The 13,468-nt window shown below is 43.8% G+C and overlaps 1 protein-coding gene across 1 annotated transcript; it reads right to left on the reverse strand.

Moving 5' to 3' along the window:
• Nucleotides 1–1,930: 1,930 nt before the first annotated feature.
• On the reverse strand, nucleotides 1,931–13,105 carry LOC120018259 (60S ribosomal export protein NMD3-like). The gene is made up of 16 exons (XM_038961358.1): nucleotides 12,943–13,105; nucleotides 12,375–12,447; nucleotides 12,095–12,229; nucleotides 11,822–11,918; nucleotides 11,628–11,708; nucleotides 10,923–11,051; nucleotides 10,730–10,820; nucleotides 10,110–10,188; nucleotides 9,647–9,743; nucleotides 6,029–6,146; nucleotides 5,120–5,265; nucleotides 4,448–4,560; nucleotides 4,224–4,296; nucleotides 2,844–2,950; nucleotides 2,563–2,633; nucleotides 1,931–2,413 (listed from the first exon to the last, which is right to left on the reverse strand). The coding sequence occupies exons 1-16, from the start codon at nucleotides 13,088–13,090 to the stop codon at nucleotides 2,280–2,282; spliced, it is 1,692 nt and encodes a 563-aa protein (XP_038817286.1). The 5' UTR covers nucleotides 13,091–13,105; the 3' UTR covers nucleotides 1,931–2,279.
• Nucleotides 13,106–13,468: the final 363 nt, after the last annotated feature.

The following is a 13,468-nucleotide window of genomic DNA, read 5'->3' on the forward strand; positions in this document are numbered from 1 at the left end:
GAACAGTCTAATAGTAGGGGACATGTGCCCACTGAGTCCTAGTTCCAAATTAAATCTGGATTGATTCATTTCTGAAGCTTGGTGAACTAATTTTAGCTTAATGATGGGGAACCAATTTCTCAAGCCAGTGGCTCTGCATGCGAGTGGGTTTGGTGTTGTTGGGTAGAGAATCTAGTTGCCAGTCTGCAGCCTATTACAATCATACAGGGCATTCAGAAAGTATTCAGACCCCTTGACTTTTCCACAATTTGTTAAGTTACAGCCTTTTCTAAAAATTAAATAGTTTCCCCCCCTCTCATCAATCTACACACAATACTCCATAATGACAAAGCAAAAACAGGTTTAGATTTTCATTGCAAATGTAAAAAAAACAGAAATATCACATTTACTTAAGTATTCAGGCCTTTTATTAAGTACTTTGTTGAATCACCTTTGGCAACGATTACAGCCTCGAGTCTTCTTGGGTCTGACTACAAGCTTGGTACACCTGTATTTGCACAGCTATTTTCTGGTCTCTCCAGAGATGTTCAATCGGTTTCCGGACTCTAGCTGGGCCACTCAAGGACATTGAGACTTGTCCCGAAGCCACTCCTGCGTTGTCTTGGCTGTGTGCTGAGGGTCATTGTCCTGTTGGAAAGTGAACCTTCACCCTAGTCAGAGGTCCTGAGTGCTCTAGAGCAGGTTTTCATCAAGGATCTCTCTGTATTTTGCACCGTTCATCTTTGCCTCGATCCTGACTAGTCGCCCAGTCCATGCCACTGAAAAATATCCCCACAGCACGATGCTGCCATCACCTTACTTCACCGTAGGGATGGTGCCAGGTTTTCTCCAGACGTGACACTTGGCATTTAGGCCAAAGAGTTCTATATTGGTTTCATCAGACCAGAGAAACGTATTTCTCATGGTCAGAGTCCTTTAGGTGCCTTTTACTGAGGAGTGGCTTCCATCTGGCCATTACCATAAAGGCCTGATTGGAGTGCTGCAGAGATGTTTGTCCTTCCGGAAGTTTCTCCCATCTCCACAGAGGAACTCTGGAGTTTTGTCAGAGTGACCATCAGGTTCTTGGTCACTTCTCTGACCAAGGCCCTTCTCCCCTGATTGCTCAGTTTGGCCGGGCGGCCAGCTCTCCTTGTTCCAAACTTCTTCCATTAAAGTATGATGGAGGCCACTGTGTTCTTGGGGACATTCAATGTCTCAGAATTGTTTTGGTACCCTTCCCCAGATCTGTACCTCGACACAATCCTGTCTCGGGGCTCTGCAGACAATTCCTTTGACCTCGTGGCTTGGTTTTTGCTCTGACATGCACTGTCAACTGTGGGACCTTACATAGACAGGTGTGTGCCTTTCCAAATCATGTCCAATCAAATGAATTTACCATAAGTGGACTCCAATCAAGTTGTAGAAACATCTCAAGGATGATCAATGGAAGCAGGATGCATCGGAGCTCAATCATGAGTCTCATAGCAAAGGATCTGAATACTTACGTAAATATGTTTTATTTATTATATTTTTTATAAAATGTGCAAATATTTCTAAAAACCTGTTTTCGCTTTGTCATTATGGGGTATTGGGTGTAGATTGATGACGATGTTTAAAAATTGTATTTAATCAATTTTAGAATAAGGCTGTAACATAACACAATTTGGGAAAACTGAAGGGTTCTGAAAACTTTCCAGACGCACTGTAAGCATACCCAATCCAGAATGCATACAGGTATACCTGGGATATCTACACATACAACTATCTACTCATAGAAGGTGCCTATGCGTTCTCAACTGGTACATTCTGCCACTTTCACCATGTGGCCTGTCCCTCCTTTTAAATCATAGGTACTATATTGAGAGTGAGATCCATGCTCATTGTGCAGCGACATCTTCCCCACTTATCCAGGTCTTTCTAGTGGATGCAGCATCTCAGAATGACAAAGTCATATTGTAACCAGATTATATTTTATTTGGAAATGAAGTGGTTTTCGAGTACATCACCACAACCCACTGCCTCTAACATGGAGACAGGGTAAAAAAAAAAGGGCAGGTTACCATCAATAACTCAGCAACCTTAGAAGTGACCAGTCTGCAGCCTTCTGAGTGGCTGCTGTTGGGTGGAGACTGTAAGCAATGGTAACTGACAACAGGTGGCATTGCCATTCTTATTGGACTACTAATCCCTCATTTTACTAGTAGGATTCCCATTTGTCTAGTCAATCATCATGTTGATGTTAGTAAGACCTGATTGGTCTGAACAGCCATTATGTGGCTGTAAGCAGGCCGGTGATTGGTCTATTCGGTCAGCATGTTGGCTCCCTCTCCCCCGGTGGCGTCTGTTAGGCTGAGGTCCTCCAGCATCTCCATCAGAGAGATCCGAGGAGCACCCTCGTCATCCGTGTCACTCTCCACTGGGATCTTAGACGCATCTGCAATACAAAACAATACAATACAACTCTATCATGAGGCTACGGCTAAAAATGGATAAATAAAAAGCTATGGGTGACAATTGGGGAAAACTGCCAGGTTCTCGCAAGAGGAACAATAAAGAGAAGCGGAAAGCTGTGGTCCCACTCACCTCTGAAGATGTTGACGTTCTTTCTCAGGGCTTCGTCTTCCTCCAGGTCCTCTAGGAAGTCCTGGTATTGTCTGAAACAGAAAGAGAGGAGAACAATATATAAAATCACCGCCAATGTTGAAGACAGACACCTTTCACAACTTACAAAGTCATCACCTGGATAAAGAGCATATCCAACCTTCACTCTTTCAGTTCTCTCCTCCCTCACTCTCTCCTCATCCCTTCCTGCTTCTCCCCCTCCACATTCCTCCTCTCTCATCAGTTCCTCCTCTCATCCTTACCTCTCGTCTTCAGGCGCCATGCCCTCTCTGTCTTTGTCCATCTCCTTCAGCTTCCAGTTCCTGCGCTTCACCCTCTTGCTGCGGTTGTAGCTCTTCTTAATCAGCACCTGCAAGTCCAAAACAAGCATGTTCAAATGGCTTCAATACATGCATTGATTTTGTTTTGTTATTATGTATTCTGCCAAATGCAGTTGAGCTTTCATTTCAAAGTTAAGTGAATAGTATTTGGTCAGGCGGCCAATTTTTCCATTAGAGGATTGACATTTCAACTCAATGCAGCAAACATAAAATCGAACCAATCCTACAATGTCCACCAGGGGGCAATGTGAACTAATACAGACAGTACAGTACATGGTAAAAATGTGTTGTTTTGGGACCAGGGTTCTCCAACCTTTTGTAGCATGAGAGTTACTTTTAGAAGAATTAATGTTGCAAGGTGCAATTTATTTTATAGCTTTCTAACAGGAACAATGTTCTCCTCTACTTCGTCCTTGGTGTACAAGAGATGTGTTTTCTGTCAATATACCTGGTAAAATAATGGTTGATAAAAAGGATTTGGCATGACAGGCCCAATAAAATTATATTTTGTATTTTCCAGAATTCTGTTTTATTTTTCCTGGTTTGGATTTGTACAAATACAAGTATACTCTCAATATTACAAATATTCATAGAGAAACAAATTGATGTTCTCAGTCCATGGCAATGCTTAAATCACATCAGATGACCATATGAGGTCTGGAAAAAGTGTAATTCCCCTTTAATTGCGCATCTAGCGAGACAGGAATGTGTCGTTCTAGCGATGTTTCTGCTGTTAGGCCTACTGCTGCAGCACATGTCATGGCAGAGATCACAAAACAATGGCCCCAATAGAAACAAATAAACAAATGTATAACTCTGTCAGGTAAGCCTACTTTGAGGTTAACATTTAACCAGAGAAGGTTTTGGGGGAAAGTCTGTCTACTCAACTGTATTAAAATGTGCACAATGTTGGGTTGAACCTCAAAACACAAACCAATTGAAGAAAAAAAAGACATGATCATTAACTGGCTACATACGGAGTGATAGACAAGTGCGTGCACCAAACACAGACAGGGGGCAACATTGCTGGAAATTAATAGGCAGATATTGTGTTATGTTTGGCTTTTTAAGCCAATAGTGGCTAACCGGGTTGGGAAAATGTAAATGTGGCTTTGATTGGATAGTAGCCAGGTGCTTTATGTTTGTGACAGTTTGTGATGGAAAAACACATGTACTTTGAGAATTGATTGGAGAGCTACTCATATGTTGGCTGGGAACTACTGGTAGCTCGCAATCTACCTGTTGGAGATCTTTGTTTTGGAGGATATAGGTGTGCACACAGTATTATGTACTGGTTCTTACCACGTCAGGAATATGACTAGGGTTCATCTTGTTCAGAAACTCGTCATTAACGTTGGAATTGGCAAAGTCAAAGCTAGAGGGGAAACAAAAGTGAAAAAACACATTTTCTCTAACTTCACAAGTAAAATAGTTAGGTATTGTTTTGATTCTCTTATACAGCAAGAATTTCCATGAATAATTAAGAGTTAAAAGTAGCTGTATAGCAGCCCATGACAGTCACCGACCCCTGCACCATGTCTCCTATGTTGAGCAGGTGGCCCAGGTGGGTGCGACAGTGGTACTGCTGAGCAGTGTCCATCTCTGAGGTCTTCTGCACCCACACCTCAGCCAGAGTGTGCTGGAAATACAAATCAGAACACACACAAGATTTACCCTAGCACCACCATTACTTCTATTCCTTTCCACTAAACGGGTGGAGGGCGTTTAGTGTTTCAACACCCTTAGATGGGTGATGGGATCATTATCGTTCCCGTAGCGAGCCCATTCCCTGTTCCATTTCACACAAACACTTCCATGTATTGTGGAGGGTTTTTCTCTAATGGGATGTGCTGCTTCAGGGATAATGTAATGCTTCACTATTGATTTTTCTTCAGAGAAAAGAGAAATGTTCCCCATAATTCAATCTGCTCAACACCACTTTCATTAAAGCCACAAACACACCAAAGCCCCGCAGTCAAGCTGTATCAACCCAAACAATCTGTCTCGCCAACACACACACTAGAACATGTTTCTCCTCACATGGAGTGAGTGAAGTTGCACGCATGAACACACATACACACAGCATCTAAAGAAACAGACTAGCAGCATTTATTTCTCTTGAAATTGAGGTGTTCTTGCTAATGGGCCACACTTCTGCCCAATTCCAAATCACCGCCCATTTCCCTCAGAACTCCTACCTTATTGGACCTCATGCCTGCTCCCGCCCCCAGCTTCTGGTTCCTGATGATGTCAGTATCCATGACGATGAACTCCTCCAGTTGCCTTGGGCTAACGAGGCTGTTGAAGGGGTTGCGCCAGTATGTGCCCCCATCCACCTCAGCGACTGTTGGGTCAGACAGGAGAAATAGAATTAGATGGTTCTCTCTATGGACAGTCCAAAGTTTCAATTCTGACTGCTCAAAACACCACCAATCATTTCCTACACTCACGCACACAAGATGAAAGGATTCATTTGATCTTCACTCCCCCTGCAGTCTAGTGATTTGGCTAGCATGGATCACTGATCTGCCCAGAGGCTGGGGTTGAGAAAGGCGGCTCTGGCGCAAAAGTAGCCTTTCTTTGAACACTAATTAAAAACATGTGCCCTGCCTTTCAAAATATCAGAAAGAAACAGAGGAATTTTTTTTACACACACAGCAAGTAATGACAACAAATGAGTGTGTGTGCCCCATGTGTGGAATGCCCTGATTAGACACAGAGGGAAGCTGTTGAGAGGGAGGGTGATGAGCATGTGGTGAACAGACACACTGTAAACGATACTGGGTTCAGTTAGGTACAAAAGACTGAAGTCAAGTGGAATATAATGACATTCCATCAGTCTATCAAAAACTGATGCTAAAAATATGGAGCACATGGTCAACTTTTGATGCTTTATATCAAGACAAGCACACACTCATCCAGTCACAAACCCAATCACCTTTAAACTTTGAACTTGTCAACACATCAACACTAATCAATCAATGAAGCAGAACATATCTGTAAAAGCTATTTTTCAGTAGCCAGAATAGCATGTGGTGCATACTGTACTCATTCTGCAGGGTGTTTGGGACAATGAGGTGGATGGTGCTGGTGTGTACTGTACTCACTCTGCAGGGTGTTGGGGTCGATCAGGTGGATGGTGCTGGTGACTCGGGCGCACACACACACCTGGCCCATGTTCCCCAGGCTCTGAGCCAGACGCGGCGACAGACACACCACGTTGTCCTGGGAAATGAGACAAAACAAACCAGGGGTCAAACTGAGGTCTGGTCAGAGAGAACATTGGAACCTCCCCCCTATGCCAACCTCCCCACCAGATTATTTCCCAGAAAACCCACATCAAGCTGTACTACAGAAGAGATTAACATTCAACTCTGGATTAGCAATCTCCTCTGAATAACAACAACAGAGGCTGTGCTGTCACTGCCAGTTTGGTTATACAAGGGGTCGGCTAGGTTCTCTTTGTTTTATCAGCGTGATTACAATTTGTCTCAGAAATAACGCAAAAGAAAATAAGATTCTGATTAGGAATGTATTTCATTGATCTCGAAAATGTTGAGTCATATCCGTTTACTAAATAAGCCAGTGCTGTAATACTTCATTCAGTCATTGGATAGAAATGAACAAAAACACATGCAGCTGGAATTGGATATGAACAAAATTCCCTCTTCACATGTATGGTCAGAAGCCAAGCATCGATGCTTGTGTACTCAGTCTACGTTGGAAAATAGGAGTAGATTAATCTACCACATGAATCCAACAGAAGAGCATTAACGAGAAACATTCACTCAACAAAAAAGCTTGAGTAAAGAATCCTGACCTAGACACACCAAGATCGAGTCGAATTTAGTTTTTCATTTGACAGTTCAAAAGCATCTTTTAAAACAACACAGTTCTATCCAAGGGAAGCTGTGTCTGTTATAATACACTGCTCAAAAAAATAAAGGGAACACTTAAACAACACAATGTAACTCCAAGTCAATCACACTTCTGTGAAATCAAACTGTCTACTTAGGAAGCAACACTGATTGACAATAAATTTCACATGCCGTTGTGCAAATGGAATAGACAACAGGTGGAAATTATAGGCAATTAGCAAGACACCCCCAATAAAGGAGTGGTTCTGCAGGTGGTGACCACAGACCACTTCTCAGTTCCTATGCTTCCTGGCTGATGTTTTGGTCACTTTTGAATGCTGGCGGTGCTTTCACTCTAGTGGTAGCATGAGACGAAGTCTACAACCCACACAAGTGGCTCAGGTAGTGCAGCTCATCCAGGATGGCACATCAATGCGAGCTGTGGCAAGAAGGTTTGCTGTGTCTGTCAGCGTAGTGTCCAGAGCATGGAGGCGCTACCAGGAGACAGGCCAGTACATCAGGAGACGTGGAGGAGGCCGTAGGAGGGCAACAACCCAGCAGCAGGACCGCTACCTCCGCCTTTGTGCAAGGAGTAGCACTGCCAGAGCCCTGCAAAATGACCTCCAGCAGGCCACAAATGTGCATGTGTCTCACAAGGGGTCTGAGGATCTCATCTCGGTACCTAATGGCAGTCAGGCTACCTCTGGCGAGCACATGGAGGGCTGTGCGGCCCCACAAAGAAATGCCACCCCACACCATGACTGACCCACCGCCAAAACGGTCATGCTGGAGGATGTTGCAGGCAGCAGAACGTTCTCCACGGCGTCTCCAGACTCTGTCACATGTGCTCAGTGTGAACCTGCTTTCATCTGTGAAGAGTACAGGGCGCCAGTGGCGAATTTGCCAATCTTGGTGTTCTCTGGCAAATGCCAAACGTCCTGCACGGTGTTGGGCTGTAAGCACAACCCCCACCTGTGGACGTCGGGCCCTCATACCACCCTCATGGAGTCTGTTTCTGACCGTTTGAGCAGACACATGCACATTTGTGGCCTGCTGGAGGTCATTTTGCAGGGCTCTGGCAGTGCTCCTCCTTGCACAAAGGCAGAGGTAGCGGTCCTGCTGCTGGGTTGTTGCCCTCCTACGGCCTCCTCCACGTCTCCTGATGTACTGGCCTGTCTCCTGGTAGCGCCTCCATGCTCTGGACACTACGCTGACAGACACAGCAAACCTTCTTGCCACAGCTCGCATTGATGTGCCATCCTGGATGAGCTGCACTACCTGAGCCACTTGTGTGGGTTGTAGACTCCGTCTCATGCTACCACTAGAGTGAAAGCACCACCAGCATTCAAAAGTGACCAAAACATCAGCCAGGAAGCATAGGAACTGAGAAGTGGTCTGTGGTCACCACCTGCAGAACCACTCCTTTATTGGGGGTGTCTTGCTAATTGCCTATAATTTCCACCTTTTGTCTATTCCATTTGCACAACAGCATGTGAAATTTATTGTCAATCGGTGTTGCTTCCTAAGTGGACAGTTTGATTTCACAGAAGTGTGATTGACTTGGAGTTACATTGTGTTGTTTATGTGTTCCCTTTATTTTTTTGAGCAGTGTAAGAACAGGGGATCTGTAAAGGTCTGCCCTGGCCTGTTTGGACCTGAGCATTTGAGTATAGGTGCGCTCTGTTCACCTATTCAACCACTTTTCAGCCCTGCACGTTAAGATATACAGTGCATTCAGAAAGTATTCAGACCCCTTCTCCACATTTTGTTTCGTTACAGCCTTATTCTAAAATGGATTCAATAATTTTTAACAACACCCCATAATGACACATTTATTCCAAATAAAAAAACAGAAATACCTTATTTACCTAAGTATTCAGACCCTTTGCTATAAGACTTGAAATTGAGCTCAGATGCATCCTGTTTCCATTGATAATCCTTGAGATGTTTCTACAAACTGAGCATTCGGGGGTGAAGGGCCTTGGTCAGGGAGGTGACCAAGAACCCGATGGTCACTCTGACAGAGCTCCAGAGTTCCTAGGTGGAGATGGGAGAACCTTCCAGAAGGACAACAATATCTGCAGCACTCCACCAATCAGCCCTTTATGGTAGAGTGCAAAAAGGCACCTAAATTACTCTTTGGCCTGAATGCTAAGCGTCACGTCTAGAGGAAACCAAGCACCATCTCTACAGTGAAGCATGGTGGTGGCAGCGTCATGCTTTGGGGATGTTTTTCAGCGGCAGGGACTGGGAGACTAGTCAGGATCGAGGGAAAGATGAACGGAGCAAAGTACAGAAAGATCCTTGATAAAAACCTGCTCCAGAGCTCTCAGGACCTCAGACTAGGGTAAAGGTTCACTTTCCAACAGGACAACGACCCTAAGCACCCAGCCAAGTTACGCAGGAGTGGCTTCGGGATCAAGTTTCTGAATGTCCTTGAGTGGCACAGTCAGAGCCGGGAGCTGATCGAACATCTCTGGAGAGAACTGAAAATAGCTGTGTAGCGACACTCCCCATCCATCTGACAGAGCTTGAGAGGATCTGCAGAGAATAATGGGAGAAACTCCCCAAATACAGGTGTGCCAAGCTTGTAGCATCATATCCAAGAAGACTCGAGGCTGTAAATCGCTGCCAAAAGGTCCTTCAACAAAGTACTGAGTAAAGGGTTTGAATACTTATGTAAATGTGATATTTAATTCATATAAATAATATATATATATATATATATATATATATGACACTAATACATTTTCGAATAAGGCTGTAACGTAACAAAACGTAGAAAAAGTCAAGGGGTCTGAATACTTTCCGAATGCACAGTATGTAGAGCATTTGACCTTCAGTATTTTTGAGGAAGATGCTACATACCTTGCAAACAGGAACGATCTCAATGGAGTAGGTGCTCTTGTAGTTGAATGTGTTTGAGTGGATGTCATGGGAGATGAGGCGCTGGGAGGTCTTCGACCTAAACAAGACAGTGACACAAAAAAAACAAAGACAACAATATCTTGTCAGAGAAAAAATAAACAACATTCTCAATCCTCTCCATGCTAAGCTAGAAATATATATGTCTATAGACATTGAATAATTGTAGCACTAGCCACACAGACCACACTTACTGTGGTTAGTGCAGTCCAAGTCATCACTGTTCAATTCTATGTCAACATATTGTCCCAACAACAAATTAACATTTAATGGGCATTATGCAATAACCATTAAGGAGCCATCAAGAGTAGGAGGACGTCACCACGACACTGACCTCAGGTCAGAGAGTTGTCACTACAGGGCAACCTCTACCCGTAGTTGAGGGTCTCTGGTGAACTGTTCCTACCTGCAGGGGACTGTGCACTGGAGAAAATCCACCATCTTCTGAGCATGCTGCTTGGTGGCATAGTAGAAATCAATACCCTCTGAGAGAGGAGAAAGATTAAAAACAAGTCAGCCCGCAGTCAATAAATCAATCCCAGACACACACACCACACGCGACCTGGGTCATCACCATTCCAACACACTTAATTCGACAGCCTCAGTAACACAGACCAGATGGGCACCGGGGGGGATATGGCCGCCACATGTTGAAGCTTCAAGGCTTTTAACTCCGGCTAGAGAGGGGGGTCATTTATACTGAACTGTCAAAGGACAGCTTCTCCCTTACAATCTGGTCCAACCACACTGGGCGCTGCTTCTGAAATATCTCTCAATACACAGTGTGTGTGTGTGTGACTGAAAATAGGACCCGAGTCAAACAGCATTGTTGGCATGGTAAACAGAATGCTCAGTACTATGATCCTACCACACTGATTATAAACACATGGCCAAGCCCTTCTAAAGCCCGGGACAGGAAAGCTTTATTAAGAAAATCGCCAATGTCAATGGTAAGCTTGCATGGTCTGGTGTCTCTTCCTGGATGAAACCCCCACTTTAGAGCAGTATATTCTATCCCAAACCCACCATTGATCTCCTTGATGTTGAGTGCGTTCTGATGGAGTTTGTGTTTGAGAATCAGCTGCTCCAGGTAGTAGAAGGTCTTCTTGTGAGAAGTCTAAAAAGGACCAGCCCAATATCAGGTTAAAAACACAACATGTTAAAAAACAATTGTTGTGGTGAGCAACATGAATAATATAAGTCTAATCATCAGTGGTACCTTCTGTCTGACTTGCACCACAGAGTTCCAGAAGTCCTTGGCCTCGACACGGTGGCAGTCGTCACACATCTGGCCCTGGATGACAAACTCCACCACAAACACCTGCTGCAGGATGGCTCCGTTCATCACCTGGACAGGAAGAATCACACTACCATCAACCGCTATTCTCTTATATGACTGGCTCAGAACATAGTTTACGACTGTAATGTGACACACCAAGTAAATAAAACACTCTTTAAAATCCAGAACTGGGCTAGAAAGCTGTAACCCAAAGGGAATTGGCTGTGACCCACCAGTGGATCATTACCCACCCGCCATTTGGGAAACACTGATGTGTAAGACTTTATTCATCAGGGTTTGGTGCTGCTATTTCTGGTGACTAAAGGACATCTAGATACAAGATCACAGGTCACACAAAACCCCCTACACTCCATACAAAGCCCTGGGCCCTGAGGAACTGAGACTCCTCTGAAAGGTCATGAAGTTATGACAGCCACTGGCTAAACTTCACCCAATCACTGTGCTCTGAAACTAGTCAGCCCTTTATCCCTTTAGTGTCACCTGGATTAAATAATGACAACATGGTGGGACACATAGCGGTGGGACACGTCCTCCAGATCAGGTTCCTAATCCACACTAATCCCTTATATTAAATATGTCACACTCTCATGCCTCTCATTTCTCCACTCGTCTCCTCTCTCTCACCTCTTTCTGTATGGTCACCTTCAACTTGATCCGCTTGGAGTGGGGTTCCGTCCACAGGAATCCAGCATCGATCAGACGCACCTGGATTGAGAGGTCACATGAGTTTCTGAGGCGAATGGCTACAGCCCTGTTAAAAAAATTTAACAAGTGTATCTTTGAATATAAATAAAGCAGAGTAGGGAAGGGATACTCACTTTAGTCATGTTGCCCTTCAGTTTTTTAAGGCAGAGGGCGAGCAGTTCCCTGGACTCCAGAGCACACTGCACCCAGGAGGCTGGAGGCTGCAAGTACCTGCATGGAAGAGAAAGAGGAGCAATCAATCCATCTGAACTAATGTAGGAGCCGTGGTAAGATCCCAGTTAACTGACTAATGATCCTTTGGTCAAGTAAGAGCAATAGACAGGGATTTAAACATCTTAGCTGTGGCACTAAGTTTGACAGGCTTGTGATGGTGGTCTGGGCAATACCGTTCACACTGCTTGCAGAAGTGCAGGTTGACTTGCTTGGGGATTCCCTCAGAGATATCCACTGTGGTCCTGAGGCAAGACACACACATGTTGGCTGGGTTTGGAGGGATGGGGATGCCACAGGTGCAGCACAGGCTGGGTAGAGGAGAGAAATAATTTCTTAATTAGTACTGTGTACCAACTGATACCTTTGAAAAAGCTATGAATCTACACCTTCAAACTAATGGTAAAGGACAGATTATTTGTAGCATGTAGGAGGCTGATCATAAATTCTACTTACATGTTCCCCTGACTGCTTGTAGCAGGAGCTTGCATGTACTCCATTATAAATGGCTTGGATGTAGCAGTGAGAACTAGACAAGACAAATCAGATTGATGTTATGAACCAGACAAGCGTTTACTTTTTAGATTATATACAAAAACGTCATGATATTATCGACAGGGCTAATGTGTATTGATTATAGTCAATACATGGTAGCCAGCTATCTATTCTACTACCTTTCCTGTTAACGTTAATATTTTTTTTTTTACACATGACACAGAATTAGATACTATTCCATGACATCTCTGTCAGTTAACCATTATCACAATGTCACATCTCATCTGACTCATCTGACCATGCTCTGCTGGCAGTTCTCGTTAGCTAGATAACGTTATACAATTGGATTTACTTTACTAACCGGCAACCAGTAACTGTTAGATAGAATATGTTAAATGGCTGGTACTTGCTAGCCGACTAATTTGCGATGATCGTGACAGTTGTCATTACATAGAAGGGCCCGTGTTAAAATGTTTCGGGGCCCTTAATGCCATTTCAATAAAACAACTAATACACAACACATACTTACAGAATGTTAATTCATCTACACGTTGCGAACCTCCACGTTTCTCCAACACAAACTGGAAAGGAGGAGCAGGATGATGACGACACAGCACTTCCTGGTGGCAAAAGGACCCAGTCCGTTCCTCTCTTTTGCCTGAGTGCAGTTGCTTCATAAACCATTCAAATCCCATACACACAGAAGAAACTGCATTATATATGGAAGTTATGAAATTACTGATTTTTTTTTATAATCCAATGAATCCTTTTGTTGCATACATTGGATTGGACAAGAAGGCAATTGTTTAAATCTAAGATAAATGAATTTATCCAAAGAAGATACATTTTATCGTTATCTATATACTATACCTTCCTCCTTTATCTTTCTTCGTCGCCATTATCATCATCAACAACAAGAACACAACAAAGCAAAGTAGAATTTTACAATGTACTTTAGAGTTCCTAAACCTTTGCCTTATCTGTTTGATAACCGTTCTGGGTTCATGTCTAGATAGGATACCGTTTTTTACGTCAAATGTGTTTTCGGTTTTTTG

This window comes from Salvelinus namaycush, chromosome 23 (genome assembly GCF_016432855.1).
Source record: "Salvelinus namaycush isolate Seneca chromosome 23, SaNama_1.0, whole genome shotgun sequence".
Lineage (NCBI taxonomy): Eukaryota > Metazoa > Chordata > Actinopteri > Salmoniformes > Salmonidae > Salvelinus > Salvelinus namaycush.